The sequence below is a fragment of the Spermophilus citellus genome, assembly GCF_964194105.1.
Source record: "Spermophilus citellus genome assembly, chromosome: 10".
NCBI classification, from domain to species: Eukaryota; Metazoa; Chordata; class Mammalia; order Rodentia; family Sciuridae; genus Spermophilus; species Spermophilus citellus.
In genome coordinates this window covers 41,732,624-41,755,689 of record NC_138197.1, presented here as the reverse complement: position 1 = coordinate 41,755,689, position 23,066 = coordinate 41,732,624, and the positions used below count along the sequence as shown (strand labels likewise).

The following is a 23,066-nucleotide window of genomic DNA, read 5'->3' as shown; positions in this document are numbered from 1 at the left end:
CTGTCATCTTCTTTTCTTCCTGGAAGTCTTCATATTGTAAACCTCCAGTGCTCCACCCAGGGCCCTCTTTTACTTACATTTACTCTCTGACTTTGGCCTAGTCTATAGCTTTAACATCATTTATTTGCTAACAACTCTCAAATTTATATCTCCAAAATCAAGACTCTTTCCTGAACACCATATATTCCTGGGCAGCTGTCTACTCCAAACCTGTACTTGCAATTCATCTCAAATGTAGTATTGCCAAAGCTGAATCTTGATGTTTCCTCTATTCTGAAGCCTCTTACCTGGAGTCTCTCTCAATTGATTGCAACTTCATCCTTCCAGGGCCAAAACCCTTTGTCATCCCTGACTCCTTTATACATTCCCATTCCACACTCAATTTCTTATCAAATCCTATCACCCCTATTTTCAAGATATATTCAGAATCTGGTCGTTTCTTCCTCCCCTTTGTTGTTACTGCTGTGGACTGAACTACTACCATGTCTTGTCTAGATTACTGTCAGGACTCCCCCTGCTGATAAACCTGTGTTTTTGATTGTCTCTGTACAGCCTGTTTTCTAAAAATGAAAACATTAACACAAACCAGATATTTTTAGTCTTCTCCAAACCTTGCTATGGCTGCCCATTTTACTCAGTGTAAAAGGTATTTTACTCAATGGATTATGAAACACTGTAGATCTGATATCACCTGTTATTTTTCCCTTCCCTTCCTCTTCCTTAGTCATACTGGCCTCTCTGCCAGTCATGGCAGAATATAAATATGCTAGTCATGCTCTGGCCCCAGGATCTTGGCAGTGCATGGGCTGCTTTTGCTACTGGGCACACTCTTCCTAGAGATAACACAAGGCTAACTCCATGCTTTTCAAGTATTAGCTTAAAAATGTCCCTGTTTGAGTGAAACCTACCCACCAAGAGAATTGTCTCCTGATTCTGGTACTACTAATCTCCCTTACTCTGCTCTATTATTTTCTCTTAACTCCTGCTAATACACTATGCAATTTTGTGCCTTATAGCTCTATTTTCTGTTCTCCATCCCCCTGATTAGAATACAAACTCCACAAAAGTATGGATTTTTTTGGTCATTGTCCATTTCAAGAACCTACAGGAGTCTGAAACAGTAGGTATCAATTAATATTTGTTGAGTGAATAAAGTTTCAGTGGCCTGCACAAGTTCACACGGTTCTTAAATCAGGACTGGACCTTAAAAAGTCTAAGTTCAGAGCTCCACACTCCAGCCACAGTACAAAACCAAATCTTTCCTTATTGTACTAAGATTTATTCAAATTCCAGTCTTCATGCAGTTGATTTTCATATTCAGAAATGGCCATTGTTTTCCACTTTCATGGCATCCCATATTTATCTGCTTTATTGTTTAGGTCAGCCATGCCTTTAAATATGTCTTTAAATTTCCTCCTTTTCCTCTTTCTTCTTTTTCCCAGGGTTTGAACCAAGGGGCACTTAACCACTGAGCCACATCCCCAGCCCTTTTTAAAATTTTTAATTTTGATACAGGGTCTTGCTAAGTTGCTTAGGGCCTTGCTAAGTTGCTGAGGCTGGCCTTGAACTTACAATCTCCCTGCCTTAGCTGTCTGAGCTGCTGGAATTAGAGGCAAGTGCCATTATGCCCAGACTCCTATTCTTCTTGTGGATTCCATTTAATCGACTTCTTTCATTAATCATACCAACTAGGTGTGGATCATTCTTTTACTCCAAATATGTCTGAATGTACCCAAATGTAACAGATCCCTACTTATGAGCTTCTTAAAATGTCAGGATTGATAGCAAGAAGGTTTGTTATTTGTAAACAGCAATCCACTGCTTTACCATTCCAATGGCAACATTTTCTAAAATATTAGCTTACTTAGAAAACACACAAAAGAGAAATAGACAACACACAAAAGAGAAATAGATACTACATCTGAAATAAAATTGTTACACAGTTTAGGTCTGCAAAAGTTGTACATACATAAGTAAAAATATACCTCAAAGGTTGGATAAAATATTAACAAAATTTAACTTACCTAGCCATCTGCAGATGCTTTTTCCTAAGAATGATGAGGGTAACAAGAAGCAGTCCAATGAGAAGTGTGCTCAGGATGGCCAGCACGGAGATCACTACCACATTAGGATTCATCTCTGTAACTAAAGAGAAGCCAGGCATTGCAGTTATAGGCTCCATGATATGGAAACTGACGGGACCATTCACAGCTTTTCATCTAATCTTAGGAGCAATGAACTTATGCTGATTATAATAGCAAAACGTGAAACAACTTAAGCTAGCAATGATCTTGCACTCAACTATGACTTAGCAGACTGAAAAATGGTGTTCAGGTGGCTGGAAGAATTGAGCCTATTTCAAAAACCTCCAACATTCAGGATGTTCTTTCTTATAAGGAGAACTATAAAATGGGAAGAATGCCATGGTTCAAATTCATTTGAAAACTACAAATCTACAAGTCATTATCATGTATTATCATTGTTTAACATTTTCACAACCTCAGAAGGTGGCAGGTTCTTATTTTATGCCCATGACTTTAAAGTTAGAAAGTGCAACTGAATACTTTGCTCACAACTAATAACGTATATGAAAAAGACACAAGTGAGGGCTGGGGATGTGGCTCAAGCGGTAGCGCGCTCGCCTCACATGCGTGCGGCCCGGGTTCGATCCTCAGCACCACATACCAACAAAGATGTTGTGTCCGCCGAGAACTAAAAAATAAATATTAAAAGTTCTCTCTCTCTCCCCTCTCTCTCCTCTCTCACTCTCTCTTAAAAAAAAAAAAAAAGACACAAGTGAGCTACCATCTGCTGCAGCACTTAACACGTTACTAGAGGCAAGCATTCTGATGATCTGTAGCCATATGCTCAGAGGTTTTCCATCTGCACAGCCCAAGAGATTAAACCTATTAATAAGTTAGAGGGTCCTTAAGAACAGGGGTTGTGCCCTTTTCATATACTTTATATAATGACGGGTCTATCTACTGTAGCACTTACACATTGGCTAGTTCTTTATATTGTATGAATGAGCAGGATATCAAAGGCAGGTAAATTTGCTGAATGGCTTTATAAAGCTCTTCAAAGTGGGCCAGAAGAGATTTGAACCATCCTTTGCATGGATCATAAAATCAAGGAGCTGATCCCTAAGGCTCTGATATTTTCGACTTCCCCTTTGGACCAGCTGGGCTCCAGTTCTTGGGTGGGGTGCTTGAGCAGAAAGAACAATAATCTCATGGTGGAAGAGGTTATTCAGGTGTCCTTGAGTGCTAACTGCTATTTGGGGAAGGCATGCTTTCTACCTTCTGGGTGTCATTTTTCTCACCTTTAGATAAGCTTAATAAAATCACCTGTTGACTAGGTTTATGTGGAGATGTCAAGGAATAAGAGAAATTAAAATATACCTAGAAAGATGTAATAGGATGTAGAAAGGAGACACATTAAACTGTTTTTTTTCAGGTCAATTTTGTCCTGTCTAATGAAAAACCAAGAATTAAAAATAGAAAGCAAAAAAATAAAAATAAAAAAGCTTTATCCATTCATCTTTTGAAGGGCATCTAGGTTGATTCCACAGTTATAGCTTGTGTGAATGAGCTGCTATAAACATTGATGAGATTCCGCTACTATACCTAATTAGAATAAATATATAAAAATTTTTTTAAAAACTTATTTCATGAAGATAAACTCCTTTTTATAATAAAATACTATTTTAGAAAAAAAAACGCATTCAAGTCACCACTGAATATAGCAGCTAAATAGAGGACTAATATTATAGAAATGAGAGTGAACCCTGTGAAGGGATAATGTGAAGCAACAGTGGTTTTACTTCAGGAGACTTCATAGAGGTTCTCAAATTGCAGAATAAGAATAACCAACCAGAGAGCAACCATGCGTAGTACAACTCAGAAAAGACTAAGAAAACAAACAGGGCCCCAGATCCTTCATTAATTTCTAACTGGCCCATTTACTCTTTGTTTCTAGATTAGACAATTTCTTGCTTTGAGTTTTCTGTTGTGACAATTGATGGCCAAGGCTGAGACAGATGAAGCTGAGTTGATGGGGGTCCTGTGCTACGATTGCACAAGAGGATGAAGGTGGTGGCAGCAACCAGCATTCAGACAGCATATGCTGGGGCTTTCTGTGTTTTATTTTCATGCTTCAAAATAACCTAAAAATGCATATATTATTTTTCTAATTTCACAGATAAATGGCAAAGGCACAGAGACAGTAAATATATTTTCTTAAATCAGGTATTTTAGTTAGTACTCTGAGATTGAGATTAAGGCCTTCCTGACCCCACAACTTGGATTCCCCCCCCCCCCAAGGGAACATCGCTTCCATTAAAAGGACAGATGATACATATTTCAAAAGAAAAACTAAGGAACATGTGGAAAGGAATAACTCCTAAAGACCAGATTCACTAATGTCTGTAACTACCCATGGTCGAGACGGCTATAAAGGTGGGGACGCTGGGACTGTCATGGCTGAAGCTGGTGACACTGCAGTTGTAGGCGGTGGCAGGGAGGAGGCTGGAGATGGTCACGACATGGGACGAAACAGCAACGGGCTCCTGGAGATGCAGAAAATTAAAAAAATGCTCTATCAACTCTTCATCTATTTTGTCTTTAAAATTATTTTTCATAGTTGAGAAGGTAATCTGTGGACATTGTAAAAATGTTTAAAGACACCCTTCTTTCTCTGTTCTCCTTCTACCCACTTCTCTTCCATGGGAGCAGCCATTGCTGCCAGGTATTTTTTCTTCTAATATTCATTTTATGGATATATAAACATATAAGACATAGTTAATCATAAATGATGTCACAGTTTCTACATTGTTTCACCTATTTTTTTCTCTAGTTATCAGCATATTTTGGCACTCTTTCCACATCAATACAGATTAAACTGCGTTATTCTTTTTAAGGGATGCATAAAAGCACATTGCATGGTCATATTTTATTTTGCCAATGCCCTATTAGTGATGAAAGTTTAAGTGATCTTTGACTTTTTGTGCTACTATACACAATGTTACAGTGAATATCATTTCATACATGTCAGAACATATGCATGTATAGACATACTTCTGTATGTATATGTGTGTACATAAAAACTATGTGAACATAAATAAATATAATACACTCATATATTTCTAGAACTTGGATTTCTAGGTCAAAAAATATACATTTTTAACATTGAAAGCTACTGAAAAATAGTCCTCCATAGACATTTTCCAAGTTACCCACCTGCCACCTACATGTGACAATGCCTATTCTCTACATTCTTTCCAACACAGTATATTGTATCTTAGTTTTATTGTGCACTTCCTTATTACCATAAGTGAGACTGAGGAAATTTTTATATGTTCAAGAATGTTTTGTATTCATTTTTATATGAAACATGTGTTTGGGGTTGTTGGCTTTTATGTTTTTGACTTGTGGCAGTTATTTATATCTTAAGGGCCTTACTCCTCTGTATTTTTAGCTTTTATATGGAATATGTTATAGTTTGGATATAAGGTATCCTCCAAAGCTCCTATATTAATGCAGGAGGTAAAACAAATGGAGTGTGAGAGCTGTAACCTAATCAGTTTATCCTAGTTTTAATGGACTGACTGGGTGGTAACTGTAGGCAGAGGGGTTATGGTTGAAGGAGTCTGGGGGCTTTTCCTAGAAGGGTACATCTTTCCTGTGTCCTCTTCCTCTCTCTTTCTCTCTGCTTCCTGACCCCATCATGAATTGAGCAGGCTTTCTTCTCTGTTGGATCCTCCTGCCATAATGTGCTGCCTCACCCTGGGCCCAGAGCAATGGATTTGGCCATCTGTGGGCTGAGATATCTGCCCCAAATAAACTTTACCTTCTCTGAGTTGTTCTCACTTGGTATTTTTGTCAGAGAGGTGCAAATGCTGACTAAACAGCACCCCTCAACAACATAGCAACTTTGTGCACTAACTTGGTAGAACAATGGCCAGGTTAGTGACAAGCACTCTTTTTTCAGAAGAGGATCCTGCCTAAAGAGATAATAGCCATCAGCACTAATTTACCGCTCTCATATCTTCCACTATTCTAGAAAAGTATAATTTCTGGGGAAGAAAAACTTGCTAAGAGAACTCAGTTGTAGTAAGTAGCTGACTGACCATTATGTTCTTGAAGGAAGACATCACTGTAGTTACAGAGAAGAAAATCCACTACTGGCAGAGCCTTTATTTTCAAAAAGGATTCTTAGACTAGAGCTCAGCATAGATCAAAAAGAGATAAATTTTGTAGAAAAGAATATCAAAGGGGTAAAAGAATCAAAGTTAATTATCTTGGCATTCAGCGTGAAAAGATTTGTACTCCCTGCATTCCCTCTCCCCCTCCATCTCATGAGCTTCACTGTTTAAAAAGCATCAATGAATCAGGGTCATAGTATCAGCCTGTACACTACAGGAGGCTGTGTCGCTCACCAACCTGCCACTTTCCTTCTACCTCTGGCTCTAAAATATTTTTTCTTGCGGCTTTGCTACACTTAGAGCTACTCTCTTGGCTTCCATTCATCCCAACCTGGTGAATAACACAGTGTTTTATTGTTTCTACTATATGTGATTCTAAAAATTATTCCATAACTGTCAAAAAATATACTTTTTTTTTCAACAAAATTATCCTCCTTACTAACTAGATGTGCGTGTTTCTTTTAAAGTCTCTTAGTAGAATGACTTTCATGTGGCACTTTTGTTTCACTTATTTCTACACATATGTAATATCTACAATGATATGAAATTTTTTTGAAAGCAAGTATAGATTCTACCATTTGTTCTATACAATTGACAATTGGTTCATATTTGTTAAATTGTATTTTATATGGAAGCTTCTTTTTTTAAAAAATTGACAATTGGTTCATATTTGTTAAATCGTATTTTATACGGAAGCTTCTTCATCCTCTTGATCAATTTAATGACCAAGAAGAAAAATGAATCAATTCCTTTTTTCCTTGGCATGTCCTGGAGGAACTAAGGATTAGGAATAGAAGATAAAAATACAAAGATCAAAAAAGGTTATTGTAACATGAGCTTGTTCTAAGCATACTATTAATTTCTATCACTGAAACACAAAAGAGCAAATTACTTTGCGTAGTTCAAAGAAATGGGTGATTTTTTTCCCCCTCAGATAATTAATCTTAATCAGAATTAACTCAGAAAAAGAAAGTCAAAACGTACAGTACCTGGAGTTTGGTTTCCTGACTAGAGCCAACTTGCTGACAGAAGACTTCGAAGAAATCAGCTACTCCTTCTTCCACCCACAGCAAAGTCACTGACGTCTGGGTTTTGTTTACTGCAAAGAGTGACTTGGGAGGAGCTGGTTCTGAGGAAAGAACGTTTTTTAATTATTTAATGTAATTTAATGTGTTCCTTCTTATTTTACTAACAAGAAGGTAAATATATTTTTTTTAAATCCATATACAGGCAGTTAAGAGCCCATAAACATTTTACATTGCTTTTGAAATACTCGGAAGGCAAGAGGTTTTGCCTCCTCCCCCCTCCCATTTTATAGTTCTCTTTTTGGAACACTTCTGTTTTCTACTTCAGCTTTATTATAGCCCTAATCTAGTAATATTCTTTTTTGACATCTGTCCTGGAGTTAGCATTGTCCTTATAATACAGAACTTTCTGGAAGAGATACAAAAATACGTACTTAACAAAGGCTGGGAAAATGAAAGTGGTGTGCTCCCTTCTAAAGAAAAGGTTCAGTTTGGTACTCAGCCAACAACCTGCCTTCCTTTCCCTGGAGGAAAGGGAGTTTAAAATACTTCAGTTAGAGGAAGGACTCGTGAAAATTTAGTCAAAATTAGGAAGGATTAAGCTAAACAGAAAATATGATTTTTTTTAAGAGAAAAGGATTGATGGAAGGTGACTTGGATGATTCATACAATGTTAGGGATAGATTTTTTATCTTAGGAATTTTGTCTTAATCAGTTACCCCACTAGTCAAGGAAGCTGTGGTTCCCTCATACTCATTCTCAGTATTTGAGTCACTGGCTTGGTTGCCTGAGGACCCTGCCTGTTCCTCATTTCTAATAAGTGCTCTGCTGTCTTGTCCCCCATTACTAAATCTCTCCTGGTCTTCTGCCTGTGACCTGACCTTTAGATGATGCTTTTTCCTCTAGTTCCTCCAGTAGGTAAAGTGCTGAGCCTGAATAAATATCCAGGTATGAAGCGGGGGTCCCTGTTCCCTGCTGTCAGAACCCCTTGACATTACTTGCTTGGACATGGTGTATCTTACTGCCAGGTTCACATAGCCATATACTCTGCCCACCTGTATGTCCTTTTCAGATAACTAACTACTTTTGTAAGTGGTCCACTGCTTGTTATTCGATTTTGTTTCACTTCCTACCCCACTCTCCCAAGATTGGTCCCCAGTGCTTGGATATTAGCAGTGTTTAAAAAAAGTCCTGTAAAGCTGTTCACCTCTTTGACAAGTATATATCTTTTGTGGGAAGATTTGGAGTTTCTTTCTAGAATATTATCATGGTATCCCTGACCAGAAACAAGAAGTATGTCAAAGTCAGTTTTGATTTGATTTATTGCAGGTAACTTCAACTTGAGTCTAACTAAACAGAAGCATATTTCTTTCCAGAGGCAACTTGACAAGGTTAGGCAGGAGAGCTGAAGGAAGAAAGAGATGAGTTAGTCTCTGGCAAGCAAAATTCGCAATTGATGTCAGGATCCCTTTTTCATTTGCAATGAATTATCCACTCTCCAGACATTGCATTGTCTCACTTCTCTTCTGGCAAAGAAAAACTAATGAAACTGAGAGTTTCTGATGAAACTCAGAGGTCAATTTCCACCCCACATCCTTCAAAATTGTCATTGCTAGTAGGATCCTGAATAAGAGAACAAGTCCTACAGCAGTTCTGACTCATGTAGAACGTGATCTTTGGCAGCAAGTGTAAGGTTCTTAGGGAAGAGTTGGATAATTTGTTAAGCTGATGCTGGATTTTTTTTCTTTTTTAAAAATGCACACTACAGAATTGCTCCTCGGAGTGAATCTCTGGGACTATACTCAGAATCCCTAGGGTGTCTATATTTCACTTCTTGGTAGATAGATAAAATCAGTTTAGCTATCCAATATGAACACTGCCCAAATCCTAGTCTCTGAATCCAACTTTTTATGCCTGCATACTCAATCATTCATCTGTGCCTACTTTGATATCTCACTATTACCTCAAACTCCTAATGGTAAAACTGAATCTGGCAGCCTCCCCTTATCATAAATCAATTCTATCTTCCATGACTCCTGATTCTCTTATGAACATAGACATTCTTTCAGTTGTCTAAGTGAAAAATGTTGAGGCTTCCCTCTTACTTCTCAGTCCCAGAGAGCATGTCTGCTAATGATTCTTGTCATATCTTCTGTTATCTATTTTTAAAAATATATTGCATGTCCAGGCTCTTGTCATCACAGGCATTGATTGTTACAGAGTCCTTTCCCCCTCCTCCCTACTGCTAATCTGTTCTTTCTTCCTTTTGTCAGTGATAGCTAAAAGCAGCTTATGATGCCGCTGGCTCATGTTAATCCTGTCTGTGCATGTCTACGATGTCATATCTAAATGCACCACATTTTAAAGATTTACTTAAATTGGTTGCATGTCACCTAGCCATTAGTTTTATCACCAAACTACCCCACAAGTGCTGCCCCCTGTTGAAGTTACTCTTCTCATTGAACTTGACATGAGCAATGTTCTTGCTCTCACATGATTTCTCTTTATTCTCTTTATTCAGCTCATTCTGAGGTCAAGAAAAAGTCTTAGCTTCTCCCCAAAGGCTTTCTGATGACTTTGTCTCTTGATGACTTATCCCTTCAGGGATTTTCTGTGGGCTTAATTATCAACTATTTGATCTGAGTGAAGTCCCAATCCTACTAGATCCTAATAGATTATTCATGTTTTATAAATTAATCTGTCTTCATCTTGAACTAGCCATCTGTAGGTACTCAATGTATCTTATTTATTGACCAATTTAAAACACTAGCCAGGATTTATTTACTAGAAAATTCAGGATTCCAGCATAAGTAACTCAGATATACTGTGGTTGAATTTTTATGTTCTCTACCTTTTCTTATGCTGATCATGTTGATAAAATATTCATATTTCAGTTGTGGAGTCAAGGACTATTGTGAATTATAAAAAGAACTCTCTGTGGTCTAAGGAAGAGGGCATAGTTACTAGAGTAGGGATTTCTTTTGATTTGACTGAGAATGTGAGTCCAGGTGATCAATAGAGAATCCTAATAAGAATGGAGATCCTTAGGAAAATCTCCAAATGATCTGGGACTTCTAACAGCCAGGTGGCAAATTTTTCTTTTCAGGCAAAATATGGAGACAAGCGATTATTCCAAGTCATGGCACCTATCATCACTGTGTTCTTTCCCCAACTACATAGGCATGTGAGCTCTGTGGGTCAACGAGTAACATATCCAAGTCATTGGCTTGTGCACTATTTACTATCTTTGTGATAGGTGTATTCTTTAAATTAACCAGGCAGAAATTTAACTCTGGTACCCTAAAGGAAATAAAGTTATTACAGAATTCATTGGTGAGGGTATAATATGATTAAATTTGACTATTTGAGACAATATTTTTCCCAGAGAGTGTATTAAAATGCAAAATCTGTGTTGTACAACATAGCCATTAGCCATGCATAGAGACTGAGCACTTGAAATCTGGCCAGTCAAAAATAAAAGGTGCTGGGCTGGGGATTTGGCTCAAGTGGTAGCATGCTTGCCTGGCATGCATGGGGTGCTGGGTTCGATCCTCAGCACCACATAAAAATAAAAAAAAAATAAAATAAAGATGTGTGTTCACCAAAAACTAAAAAATAAATATTAAAAAAATTCTCTCTCAAAAAATAAATAAAAATACAAGATGTTATGAATGTGAAGTACAAATTGGATTTTGAAGTTTAAGTATGAAAAAAGAAAATATAAATGATTCTTTATATTGATGCTACTTTGTGTAGTCTTGGTTAAATAGAATATATTAAATTCAATTCACTTGTGTGTACTAGAAAATTAAAAATTACATAGGAGACTCTCATCATATTCCAATTGGACAGTACTGGGTTAGAGTATTCCTTCCTATTTGCTAGAGCAGATGTCTGGAAATTCTTGGCAGAAGCTGCTTGGAGGACCCCTCTTTGTTGTTCATCTCTTCCCATGAAAAGACAATGTTGGGTGGGAGGGACAGGGAGAGAGAAGGGAAATTGCTTGGAAATGGAAGGAGACCCTCAGGGTTATACAAAATTACATACAAGAGGAAGTGAGGGGAAAGGGAAAAATAATACAAGGGGGAGAAATGAATTACAGTAGAGGGGGTAGAGAGAGAAGAGGGGAGGGGAGGGGAGGGGAGGGGGGATAGTAGAGGATAGGAAAGGCAGCAGAATACAACAGACATGAGTATGTCAATATGTAAATCAGTGGAAGTGTAACTGATGTGATTCTGCAATCTGTATACGGGGTAAAAATGGGAGTTCATAACCCACTTGAATCAAAGTGTGAAATATGATATATCAAGAACTATGTAATGTTTTGAACAACCAATAAAAAAAAGAAAAGAAAAGAAAAGACAATGTTGGCTTAGACCCACAGCCTTGATGGTTTATGGGATTCAAGTTCTCCATTCTCAGGCACAGGACTAAAAGGAGTTAATGTTTAAACTTGTTCAGGCAACTGTACATGATAAGGGGTAGAGTGACAGGCAGAAACTTTTGGACTGGTCTCTATCTGCATCATGGGAGGGACAGAATATCCCCAAACTTCATAGGTTGAAACCTCACAATGTAACTGTATTTGGAGACAGGGCCTTTCAAAAGGTTAATAAGTTAAAATGAAGCCATTAGGTTGGGCCTAATCCAATTTGACTAATGTCCTTATGAGAAGAGGAAATTTGGTCAAACAGGTGCCAGGATGCATACAAAGAAAAGACCATGTGAGGACAGGCCAAGGAGAGATACCTTAAGAGAAAGTGAATTTGCTAACAACTTGATCTTGGAATTTCAGCCTCCATAACTGTGAGTAAATCCACAGTTATCAAATGAACAAGTGAATTGAATTTAATATATTCTATTTAACCAAAACCATACAAAGTAGCATCAATATAAAGAATAATTAATATTTTTTTCATGCTTAAACTTCACAATCCAATTTGTACTTCACATTCCCAGCACCTTTTATTTTTGACTGGCCAGATTTCAAGTGCATGGCTAATGGCTGTGTTGTAAAACACAGATTTTGCATTTCTGCTTTTATTATTATTATTAGTTACACATGACAGTACAATGATCTTGACAATTCATACATTTGAATCAAATGGGGTATAATTTCTTATTTTTCTGATTGTACAGGTTGCAGAATCACATTGGTCATACAGTCCATATAGTTTCTTATTATAAAAAATATTAAATACATTCTATCTCATAAAACAGAAGTATAAGAAGACCCTAACAATACTATGAAGAGCAAATGAGATGTACGGCATTGTACACACATTTTATATAGGGTCAGGTAGATATTAGAGACCATCTCCTGGTTATCACTTTATATCTTGCTAAGTGACATTTTAAATCTTAACTTCTTTAATATTCCATATTCTAAAGTGTCAAATTTCCTTTTGCTTAAAATAATCCACAATATTGATGTGAGTGTTGCATACAGGATAAAGGGAATAAATATGCTGTTTTTACCAAATACAACAAAGATACAGGTTTGCTTGCTTTTAGATATTCTAAAAGCTTTCTAACATTGCTGGTGATATGTTTAACTATTTGGTCTTCCCTTTCCTTTTCTTTGCTCTTATTCAATGCCTCTCTGGATTTGGGTTGGTAATCTAACCTAATTTTATAAGAGTCAAGTACCATGCACAGAACATGAGCAGAATGGAAGGCTGTAATATAATCTCTACCATTTAATTTAGATTGGATTATGAGAGGCTCAAGCTGTTGCCTTGGGTCTCTAGGGAGTGAAAGTGACCTTCTGTGAAGTATGAGCTGGTGTCATTCTTACTCTGTGCTTTAGAAAAAAAAAAATCTTCGTTTTCTTGGGAATTCCAAAGGAAACAGATGTAATGGACTTAATGTACCTTGGAACAGAGTGTAATGTTTTTATTGTCTAAAATCTATCTGCTAGTTATTAGTTGTTTCTAATTTTAATGTGACTCATTGATGTAACCACCTAGCAAATGATGTTTATGAGGTCATAATTATTTCCATAAGGACCAGTAGTTTCTCTGTTTACATTTTAAACCTCTAAGCTTGATAAGTCACAGTACAAATGTGTGACATTGGTAATAAGAGGAAGTCAGTAGAAAAGCACTGTAAAAATCATCTTAACCTGTGATTAGCATGACCAAAATCTATTTTCAATCTTTAGCCTCACTGAGAGAAAATTTCTAGAATCTTCTGCATGTATACAGATATGAATTGGGAGTCTTTAAATGCTATATTATAGTCAGCCTTTTAAATTTTTATTTTTCTCAACTCAAGCAGTTCTAAGGTAAGCAGCATAAGTTATGTAACTAATATTCAATTTGGCCAAAGAAAACATCTGCAATGTAAGTAGTGAAAGCTACATAACTTAAGTTCAAGTCACTGAAAAAAAAAACATCTGCAAAAGAAAGCACTGTTAGAAGGGAAAAAAAACAAACAAGAAGTCAAGAAATTATTCATGGTGAATTAAGATGTACATGCAATAAAATTAAGAAGAGGAATATTTATATCAAACAATGGTAGCCTTTGTCAGACTTGAAGTTTATTAGGTATTTTCTCATTAACTTAGGGAGATTCTTTTCCTAAATTCATTTAATCAGTCATTTGAATATTTTTAAATTATATTGGGAAATGTAAAAAAAAACATTCAGGCAAATATTTAGGACCTGAAAAATGCATTAAATTACATTTAGGTCCTTTTCATATACAAAACATAAGATTTTCTCAGGAATTAGAAATATATCACTGCCATTACTTTTTAAATATATTTTTATGGTCTAATTTAATGACAGCAAATATCACATCTCCTTCTATGAGTCATTGGGAGGGTTTATAGTTTTAGTAACTCAAGTAACTTCTAGAGATTAGGGAGAAAAAGTTCTCATTAATATTAGTTTCAAAACAAAATATCTGACTTCTTCCATTTTTAGATCCCAGGAATGAATGAAAAAAAATATATATATACCTTTTTCTTTTCTTTTTTTTACCTAGCATTTTATTTGGTTAAATTTATGTACCACAAAATTTTTAGACAAAGATCACTACCTACTTTCACTGTATCATTAACCTGGTTGCCTTTATTTGAAATCAGGTTGAATGAAATTCTAAGACTTGGAATATAAAGATATTCTAGTCCAGACTTCCATTTTGACATAAATCTAGAGGCCTGAGTCACTTTTCTAATGTAACACAAATTGTGAGAATGAGAACTGATATCTAAAACCTCCATAAAAATAAACCTTCTAAAAATATGAGTATTTTCCATTCATTTCAATATTGGGGTAACAAGTTCTCCAGAAGACTAACTTTTTCAGGATGGATACTTGCTGAGTATTCAAGTGTGAGATTTCACAGACATTGCTGTACAAGTCCGACATCCAGATTCTTCCAATATATTGAAGAGAACAAGATACTTGCAAAATATGCAGTCACTGCGTTGGTGGTCAGAAGAAATGCTTTTAAAGAAGTGCTGACGATAGAGTGCCGGGGATCCCAAAAGCCAACGGTGTGACCCCGGAGATCCAGGCTGATACGCGCGGCCTGCCCCGAGGCTACAGAAGGCGTGGCGCCCCAGAGAAGGGGTTAACTAGTCAGCAGGGAATTAAGTGGCTGCGACACGGTGGTATCCCACCAGCCAAGCCCAAGCCCGCACTGACCCCCGGGCTGAGTTCGGGATTGCTGACAGGGACGGAAGCGGTACAGCCCCTCCCCCCACAAGGGACACTCCACTAAGGTAACCAGCGGCCACCATCTTGGAGAGCTGAAGTATCCACCGCCACTCTCCGACAGATTGCAACAACAAACAGGTGTGTGTCACCCAGCTCAGCCCCCATACATAGGGGGATTTTGCATAAAATCTCTCCTAGACTTTCAGGGGGAGGGACTATCAGAGTGAGCCTGCATAAAGACTAAAGGAGAGCTAGAGGCACCTGACCCCCAAGCCCCCCTCCCATCAGCGGCCAAAACAAAACCTGTCTAGCCAGCGCTGGGGGAGGAGCAAGCAGAAAAAATCAAAACCATAGAGTGCCGGGGATCCCAAAAGCCAACGGTGTGACCCCGGAGATCCAAGCTGTCTGATACGCGCGGCCTGCCCCGAGGCTACAGAAGGCGTGGCGCCCCAGAGAAGGGGTTAACTAGTCAGCAGGGAATTAAGTGGCTGCGACACGGTGGTATCCCACCAGCCAAGCCCAAGCCCGCACTGACCCCCGGGCTGAGTTCGGGATTGCTGACGGGGATGGAAGCGGTACAGCCCCACCCCCCACAAGGGACACTCCACTAAGGTAACCAGCGGCCACCATCTTGGAGAGCTGAAGTATCCACCGCCACTCTCCGACAGATTGCAACAACAAACAGGTGTGTGTCACCCAGCTCAGCCCCCATACATAGGGGGATTTTGCATAAAATCTCTCCTAGACTTTCAGGGGGAGGGACTATCAGAGTGAGCCTGCATAAAGACTAAAGGAGAGCTAGAGGCACCTGACCCCCAAGCCCCCCTCCCATCAGCGGCCAAAACAAAACCTGTCTAGCCAGCGCTGGGGGAGGAGCAAGCAGAAAAAATCAAAACCATAGAGTGCCGGGGATCCCAAAAGCCAACGGTGTGACCCCGGAGATCCAGGCTGTCTGATACGCGCGGCCTGCCCCGAGGCTACAGAAGGCGTGGCGCCCCAGAGAAGGGGTTAACTAGTCAGCAGGGAATTAAGTGGCTGCGACACGGTGGTATCCCACCAGCCAAGCCCAAGCCCGCACTGACCCCCGGGCTGAGTTCGGGATTGCTGACGGGGATGGAAGCGGTACAGCCCCACCCCCCACAAGGGACACTCCACTAAGGTAACCAGCGGCCACCATCTTGGAGAGCTGAAGTATCCACCGCCACTCTCCGACAGATTGCAACAACAAAACAGGCACAGAGTACAGTTTGAACTGCCGAGAATCATCACTGAGGGGAAATCTGGCCTATCAGGAGAAACCAAGGCTAGCAGGAGAAACCAGGAGCCTAGAGGCAAGGCCCTCGCGACTGGGCAGCGGTAAACTGCAGGCCCGCCGGCGACAGTTCACCCACTGCCCGCGTAACTGGGCGGTAGGAGAACGCCCTCCCGCTGGTGACGGATCACCTGCCCGCGGCCTGTGATACTGGGCGGCTGGAGTCTACCCGCCTGCCACGACCGGGAGCTGAAACCACACAGAGACAGTCCAGTCACACCCCCCCATTAGGGCACCCCGGCAAGGAGACTGGGGCCCGTCATAGCAGAGTAGTGTCGTCACTGGAGCTCGAACGTCGGAATTCCTTCCCAGCGGAATCCACGTTAGCAGTCATACTTCAACAACACAAAGGAGAGACATCAGAGTAATACAGAAACAAAACAAATCTATAGAGGAGAGCAGAAACACGACAATCAAAAAGAGCTGGAAAGTAACGTGGACAACATGAGAAAACAAGGGAAAAAAGGATTACAAACAATGCAAAACTACTCAATTCTACAGGAGGAAATAGAAACTTCAGAAACAGGTATAGGGAAAGAACTCAAGGCATACCTAACTCGAATGGAAAGGAATATTAGAGAAGACATGAGACAGCAAGTCCAAGAAATAAAAATATATTTTGAAAATGAATTAAACAAACAAATTCAAATGGCAAAGAATGAGCTCTACCAGGAGATAGAGATCTTAAAAAAAAATCAAACAATAATCCTAGAATTACAGGAAACTATAAACCAAATTAAAAACTCAAACGAGAATATTACAAATAGACTTGATCAAGTAGAAGTCAGAACATCAGATAACGAAGACAAGGTTTATCAACTTGAAAAGAATATAGTCAACACAGAAAAGATGCTTAAATCCCACGAGCAATCTATTCAAGAGATATGGGATGTCATAAAAAAACCAAATCTGAGAGTCATAGGGATAGAAGAAGGCACAGAGATTCAAACCAAAGGAATGGACAGCATATTAAATGAAATAATTCTAGAAAACTTCCCAGAGATGAAAGATGGAATGGATTGCCAAATCCTGGAAGCCTACAGGACCCCAAACATTCAAAACCATAATAGACCAACCCCAAGACATATAATTATGAAGATAGCCAACGTACAGAACAAGGAGAGAATATTAAAAGCTACGAGAGAAAAGAGGCAGATTACTTTCAGGGGTAAACCAATTAGGTTAACGACAGATTTCTCATCACAAACTTTGAAAGCGAGAAGATCCTGGAATAATGTATTTCAAACGCTGAAAAATAATGGATTCCAACCAAGAATACTATATCCAGCAAAATTGAGCTTCAAATTTGACAATGAAGTTAAAATCTTTCACAATAAACAAAAGCTAAAAGAATTTGCAGCAAGAAAACCAGCTCTGCAAAGCATTTTGAACAAAACACTACAAGAAGAGGATGTGAAAAATAGTGCCCAAAACTAACAGCAGGAAGTATCTCAGTAAAGGGGGAGGAAAATAACCAAAAAGCAAAACTAACCAAACTAAAATAAATAAATAAAGAAGCATGACTGGAAATACAAATCATATCTCAATTGTAACCTTAAATGTTAATGGCCTAAACTCACCAATCAAGAGACATAGGCTAGTAACCTGGATCAAAAAAACAAATCCAACAATATGCTGCCTTCAGGAGACTCATATGATAGGAAAAGACATACACAGGCTGAAGGTAAAAGGTTGGGAAAAATCATACCACTCACATGGCCCTCGGAAGCAAGCAGGAGTGGCCATACTCATATCGAATAAAATCAACTTCAAACCTAAGTTAATCAAGAAGGATAAAGAAGGTCACTATATACTGTTAAAAGGAACCATCCACCAACAAGACATAACAATCATCAATTTGTATGCACCCAACAATGGAGCTGCAACGTTCATAAAACAAACTCTCCTCAAGTTCAAGAGTCAAATAGACCACAACACAATAATTATGGGTGACTTCAACACACCGCTCTCACCATTAGACAGATCCTCTAGACAAAAACTGAATAAAGAAACTATAAAACTCAACAGCACAATCAATAACCTAGACTTAACCGACATATATAGAATATATCAACCATCATCAAGTGGATACACGTTCTTCTCAGCAGCACATGGATCCTACTCAAAGATAGACCATATATTATGCCATAAGACAACTCTTAGTAAATATAAAGGCGTGGAGATAATACCATGCACCATATCTGACCATAATGGAATGAAATTGGAAATCAATGATAAAAGAAGGAAGGAAAAATCCTACATCACATGGAAAATGAACAATATGTTATTGAATGATCAATGGGTTATAGAAGACATAAAGGAGGAGATGAAAAAATTCTTAGAGTCAAATGATAACACAGACACAACATACCGGAATTTATGGGACACAATGAAAGCAGTTTTAAGAGGGAAATTCATTTCTTGGAGTTCTTACCTCAAAAAAAGAAAAAACCAACAAATAAATGAACTCACACAACACCTCAAAAATCTAGAAAAGGAAGAGCAAAACAATAGCAAATGTAGTAGAAGACAAGAAATAATTAAAATTAGAGCAGAAATCAACGAAATTGAAACAAAAGAAACCATTGAAAAAATAGATAAAACTAAAAGTTGGTTCTTTGAAAAAATAAATAAGATAGACAAGCCCTTAGCCATGCTAACGAAAAGAAGAAGAGAGAGAACTCAAATTACTAACATACGGGATGAAAAAGGCAATATCACAACAGACACTACAGAAATACAGAAGATAATTAGAAAGTATTTTGAAACCCTATATTCCAATAAAATAGAAGATAATGAAGATATCGATAAATTTCTTAAGGCATATGAATTGCCCAGATTGAGACAGGAAGACACACACAATTTAAACAGACCAATAACAAAAGAAGAAATAGAAGAAGCCATCAAAAGACTACCAACTAAGAAAAGCCCTGGACCAGATGGGTATACAGCGGAGTTCTACAAAACCTTCAAAGAAGAATTAATACCAATACTTTTCAAGCTATTCCAAGAAATAGAAAAAGAAGGAGCTCTTCCAAATTCATTCTATGAGGCCAACATCACTTTGATCCCAAAACCAGACAAAGATACTTCAAAGAAAGAAAACTACAGACCAATATCTCTAATGAACTTGGATGCAAAAATTCTCAATAAAATTCTGGCGAATCGAATACAAAAACATATCAGAAAACTTGTGCACCATGATCAAGTAGGATTCATTCCTGGGATGCAAGGATGGTTCAATATACGGAAATCAATAAATGCTATTCATTACATCAATAGACTTATAGATAAGAACCATATGATCATCTCGATAGACGCAGAGAAAGCATTCGACAAAGTACAGCATCCCTTTATGTTCAAAACACTAGAAAAACTAGGGATAACAGGAACTTACCTCAACATTGTAAAAGCTATCTATGCTAAGCCTCAGGCTAGCATCATTCTGAATGGAGAAAAATTGAAGGCATTCCCTCTAAAATCTGGAACAAGACAGGGATGCCCTCTATCACCACTTCTATTCAATTTAGTTCTCGAAGTACTAGCCAGAGCAATTAGACAGACAAAAGAAATTAAAGGCATAAAAATAGGAAAAGAAGAAATTAAACTATCGCTATTTGCGGATGACATGATAATATACTTAACAGACCCAAAAGAGTCTACAAAGAAGCTGCTAGAGTTAATAAATGAATTCAGCAAAGTGGCAGGTTATAAAATCAACACGCATAAATCAAAGGCATTCCTATATATCAGCAACAAAACTTCTGAAATGGAAATAAGGAAAACCACTCCATTCACAATATCCTCAAAGAAAATAAGATACTTGGGAATCAACCTAACAAAAGAGGTGAAAGATTTATACAATGAAAACTACAGAACCCTAAAGAGAGAGATAGCAGAAGATCTCAGAAGATGGAAAAATGTACCCTGTTCAAGGATAGGCAGAACTAACATCATCAAAATGGCGATATCACCCAAAGTTCTCTATAGGTTTAATGCGATGCCAATCAAAATACCAACGGCATTTCTTGTAGAAATAGACAAAGCAATCATGAAATTCATATGAAAAAACAAAAGACCCAGAATAGCAAAAGCAATTCTAAGCAGGAAGTGTGAATCTGGAGGTATAGCGATACCAGAGGTCAAACTGTACTACAAAGCAATAGTAACAAAAACAGCATGGTACTGGTACCAAAACAGGCGGGTGGACCAATGGTACAGAATAGAAGACACAGAGACTAATCCACAAAGTTACAACTATCTTATATTTGATAAAGGGGCTAAAAGCATGCAATGGAGGAAGGATAGCATCTTCAACAAATGGTGCTGGGAAAATTGGAAATCCGTATGCAACAAAATGAAATTGAATCCCTTTCTCTCGCCATCCACAAAAATTAACTCAAAATGGATCAGGGAGCTAGATATCAAATCAGAGACACTGCGTCTGATAGAAGAAAAAGTTGGCTACGATCTACAAATTGTGGGGTCGGGCTCCAAATTCCTTAATAGGACACCCATAGCCCAAGAGTTAACAACAAGAATAAACAAATGGGACTTACTTAAACTAAAAAGTTTTTTCTCAGCAAGAGAAACAATAAAAGAGGTAAATAGAGAGCCTACATCCTGGGAACAAATCTTTACCCCCCACACCTCCGATAGAGCCCTAATATCCAGAATGTACAAAGAACTCAAAAAATTAAACAATAAGATAACAAATAACCCAATTAACAAATGGGCCAAGGACCTCAACAGACACTTCTCAGAGGAGGACATACAATCAATCAACAAGTTCATGAAAAAATGCTCACCATCTCTAGCAATCAGAGAAATGCAAATCAAAACCACCCTAAGATACCATCTCACTCCAGTAAGATTGGCAGCCATTATGAAGTCAAACAACAAGTGTTGGCGGGGATGTGGGGAAAAAGGTACACTTGTACACTGCTGGTGGGGCTGCAAAATGGTGAGGCCAATTTGGAAAGCAGTATGGAGATTCCTGGGAAAGCTGGGAATGGAACCACCATTTGACCCAGCTATTGCACTTCTCGGACTATTCCCTGAGGACCTTAAAAGAGCGCTCTATAGGGATACGGCTGCATCAATGATTATAGCGGCACAATTCACAATAGCTAGACTGTGGAACCAACCTAGATGCCCTTCAATAGATGAATGGATAAAAAAAATGTGGCATGTATACACAATGGAGTATTATGCAGCACTAAGAAATGACAAAATCATAGAATTTGCAGGGAAATGGATGGCATTAGAACAGATTATGCTAAGTGAAGCTAGCCAAGCCCTAAAAAACAAATGCCAAATGTCTGCTTTGATATAAAGAGAACAACTAAGAACAGAACAGGAAGGAAGAGCATGTGGAAAAGACTACAGTAAACAAAGACGAATGGGGGGAGAGAAACGGAGAGAGAAGGGAAAGCATATGGAAATGGTAGGAGACCTTCAAGGATACATAAAATTATAAGAGGCTATGAGGGGCAAGGGGGAGGGAAAAAAAAAGGGAGAGAATTGAATAACAGCAGGGGAGGTAGAGAGGGAAGATGGGAGGGGAGGGGAGGGGAGGGGGGATAGTAGGGGATAGGAAAGGTAGCAGAATACAACAGACACTAATATGGCATTATGTAAAAATGTGAATATGTAACAGATGTTATTCTGCAATCTGTATTTGGGGTGAAAATGGGAGTTCAAAGCACAATTTGAGTCTAATGTATGAAAGATGATATATCATGAGCTATGTAATGCTTTAAATAATCAATAAAAAAATAAAATTAAAAAAAAAAAAAAAAGAAGTGCTGACGCTATGTGGCAGGGCTGTGGGCAGTTGGCAGTGACTCAGAGGACTTCAGTGGGAAATGGGGAGAGATGTATTGAGGATAGGTATTGGCGAGTCTCAAGCCCAGTGCAGAGCAATTGGGACAGTGACATAACTATCACTGAAATCTAAACTAGAAAGCAATATATGTGTGACTGCTGGTCATAAAGGTCTATACAAGAAGAATTGTAGAACCATTATGATATCCTACAAACCTAAAGAACATGTATGATTATCTCCTAAGAAGTCAATCAGAAGAGACTTTCACAGTTACCATCATCACCCACCCTTCTGACTACCCCATCAGTGCCCACATCTCTGTCTTTCATTGTCTTACTGAAGATTCACCCCAAACCCTCAGCTCCTCTCCTGGCTGCCATCTCCTCTGGCCCAATTAGGGACATCATTTAAAGTCTCACTTCTAATTATCCTGAATGATTTTTTCCCCCGGCTCTATTGAATCATTCTGATTAGCTTACATTCAAGCTTTTCCCATTCCGTTGAAGAATAAAAAGAAAAGAAAAAAACCCAACAAAAATTCATAAATTCTTTATTATTCAGCTTCTGCTCACTTCCTCTTTTTTCCTTTATAATAAAATTTCTCAAAAGTTTTTCTATTCCAGCTCTTGAGCTTTTCTCTTTGCATTCTCTTTGAGCTCCTTCAAATTGGATACTTTTGTTCACTGCTCTACCCAAATGCCTTTTCTCAAAATCTGCAGTGACTTCTAGGTTGGTTGCTCAGATCAGTGTTCAGTTCTCATTCTTCATCTTACCTGACTTATCTGCAGAATGACAAGGTGTTCCCTGTAACCATCAAGGCTCCTTCTTTGCCTGGCTCCTATGATATCACACTTTCCTTGGCTCCTTCTTGCTTCTCTGGCTAGTCATCCTCTTTTGCTGGTTTTTCCTTGTCACTTTTACTTATTAATGTTGAAGTGGCTTGGAGCATAGTCTGTGGATAGAATTCTTTTTGCTTTCTTCATTCCTAATAACCTGCTCAAGTCTGTTTCTTGACTACTCTTAAATTTATTTC

At 38.3% G+C, this 23,066-nt stretch overlaps 1 protein-coding gene across 2 annotated transcripts in view; it reads right to left on the bottom strand.

Annotated features, from left to right (window-relative positions):
* The window catches only part of PTPRO (protein tyrosine phosphatase receptor type O), a gene marked incomplete at its 5' end in the record, with an annotated part of 243,757 nt that overhangs the window by 40,595 nt on the left and 180,096 nt on the right, over positions 1 to 23,066 (bottom strand). Inside the window, 4 exons of one of the 2 annotated variants that reach the window (XM_081309600.1) lie at positions 2,025 to 2,145; positions 4,435 to 4,567; positions 7,192 to 7,331; positions 7,662 to 7,683. In XM_081309600.1, the coding sequence (XP_081165726.1) occupies positions 2,025 to 2,145; positions 4,435 to 4,438 (125 nt within the window). Of the gene's footprint in view, positions 1 to 2,024; positions 2,146 to 4,434; positions 4,568 to 7,191; positions 7,332 to 7,661; positions 7,684 to 23,066 lie in introns of those variants that run through there. The other variant, XM_081309599.1, reaches the window with a different exon arrangement.